The sequence below is a fragment of the Frankliniella occidentalis genome, unplaced genomic scaffold, assembly GCF_000697945.3.
Source record: "Frankliniella occidentalis isolate FOCC.00 unplaced genomic scaffold, Focc_3.1 Scaffold26, whole genome shotgun sequence".
Taxonomy (NCBI): domain Eukaryota; kingdom Metazoa; phylum Arthropoda; class Insecta; order Thysanoptera; family Thripidae; genus Frankliniella; species Frankliniella occidentalis.
The window spans coordinates 2780643-2782181 of NW_026267156.1; the positions used below are offsets into that span (position 1 = coordinate 2780643).

At 58.3% G+C, this 1539-nt stretch overlaps 1 protein-coding gene across 1 annotated transcript in view; it reads left to right on the plus strand.

Moving 5' to 3' along the window:
- LOC113206340 (laminin subunit gamma-1) overlaps nucleotides 1-1539 on the plus strand; it is a 22005-nt gene that overhangs the window by 988 nt on the left and 19478 nt on the right. The window contains exon 2 of the mRNA XM_052265333.1: nucleotides 1367-1484. Coding sequence (XP_052121293.1) covers nucleotides 1367-1484 — 118 coding nt within the window. The remainder of the gene's footprint in view (nucleotides 1-1366; nucleotides 1485-1539) is intronic.

The window sequence follows — 1539 nt, forward strand, 5'->3', positions numbered from 1 at the left end:
ATACAGTCACCTCGCGATAAGTGTCCGATGGCGGGACCGGCGCCAGACACATACCGAAGGGAGCAAAACGTTTAACACCTGTTGGGAGCGTCTGGCTCGGAGGCTCGCGAGTCCGAGGAGCTCATTGTTCGGTGCGTCGCTGGGGACCCGCCTGATCTGTATATGTCCCGCCGACGCTCGATAAGTGTCCGCTCTAAGTGTCCGCGTGCTACTGCACGTTCTCAGGTAAGCTACGGCAAGCAAGGTGCCCGTCGGCATTGTCGGCGCGCCTGGCCCAGTCCGATCCCAGGCTCGGGTCCAGCCATGGTCGAGCCAGGGCTCCACGCACTGGATGACCCGTCAATCACACCGGCTTAGGGGAGTGGCGAGTAAACTTGCAACATTTCTGAGCCGAGGGCCCGGACCTAAAACGTACACTTATCGAGCGGACACTTATCGCGAGGTGACTGTACACAGCTTTTATTTGCTCGGCCAATCGACTCCCGAACCATGGCGGGCGGCGGCCGCGAACCGCGAGGCCTTCCTCCGTACTACACGCGCAGTCGGTGAGCTTCGCACCGCTAAGCTAAGTAATAATGAATAATTAGCAAATAATGGTGGTGCGTTTGAGGCCCGCGCCGAGCTCAAGCTGGACATGCTTCCCGTTATGTGTGCTTCACCCACGGCTGCCCGCGTGGCGACGTCGATTTTCTGGGATAGAGTCTTGGGCGATAGGCTTTGGGTCACAGCGATAAAGTATCGTTGTCGGGCGAAGAGGGCGGGGCGGCGGGGGAAGAGGGCCAGGGCCTGGGACTGGGCTCTCGCAGCCTCCGCGCTGTATGGCATTCCAACACAGGAGCCACATATACTCAGCCGTCGTCGTCGCTCCCTTCGCGTCGACCTTCGCGCAATGCCGCGCAGAGATTAGAAATAAAAGAGGGGGAGGGGGGAGTGTAAAGGGGAGTGCGGTCCGAATCGCGGGATCACCGCCACATGCGCCCACGATCCGTCCAGAGGGACGTATAATGACCCCCCTACCGTCGCGAGGGCATGGAGGGAATACCCTGGGAGTGAACTTCTGCTCGCTCATCACGTCCGGGACTCGACTCGGCCCGACGTATGCACTTTTATTCCAATCTTTTAAATTGCTGCTGCTGCTGTGTGTGTGTGTGCATCAAATGTCAAAGTTGGCAAGAATGGGCCGGGGCAGTGGGGGTTTTGAAGCCTATCTCATGGGGGGTCTATGCCGCCGCGGCTCGCAGCGGCCCGGCTTGCGTCCGTGCTGGATGGGCTGCCTACCCTTCGGGCGCTCCGGCCCTCCTGTTTGTTTGCTCGAGACGAGTAGTAGCCCAAATGCATATGTTCATTCCTCTCGTTTTTTCCTCAGGGAAGGCATTCGACATCACGTACATCCGGCTCGTGTTCCACTCGCCGCGGCCGCAGAGCTTCGCCATCTACAAGCGCTCCTCCGAGAACGGCACCTGGACGCCGTATCAGTTCTACAGGTAGAGATTTTAAATTCCAAAAACTTTTCAGAAAAACTGGGAACTTTTCTAGAAT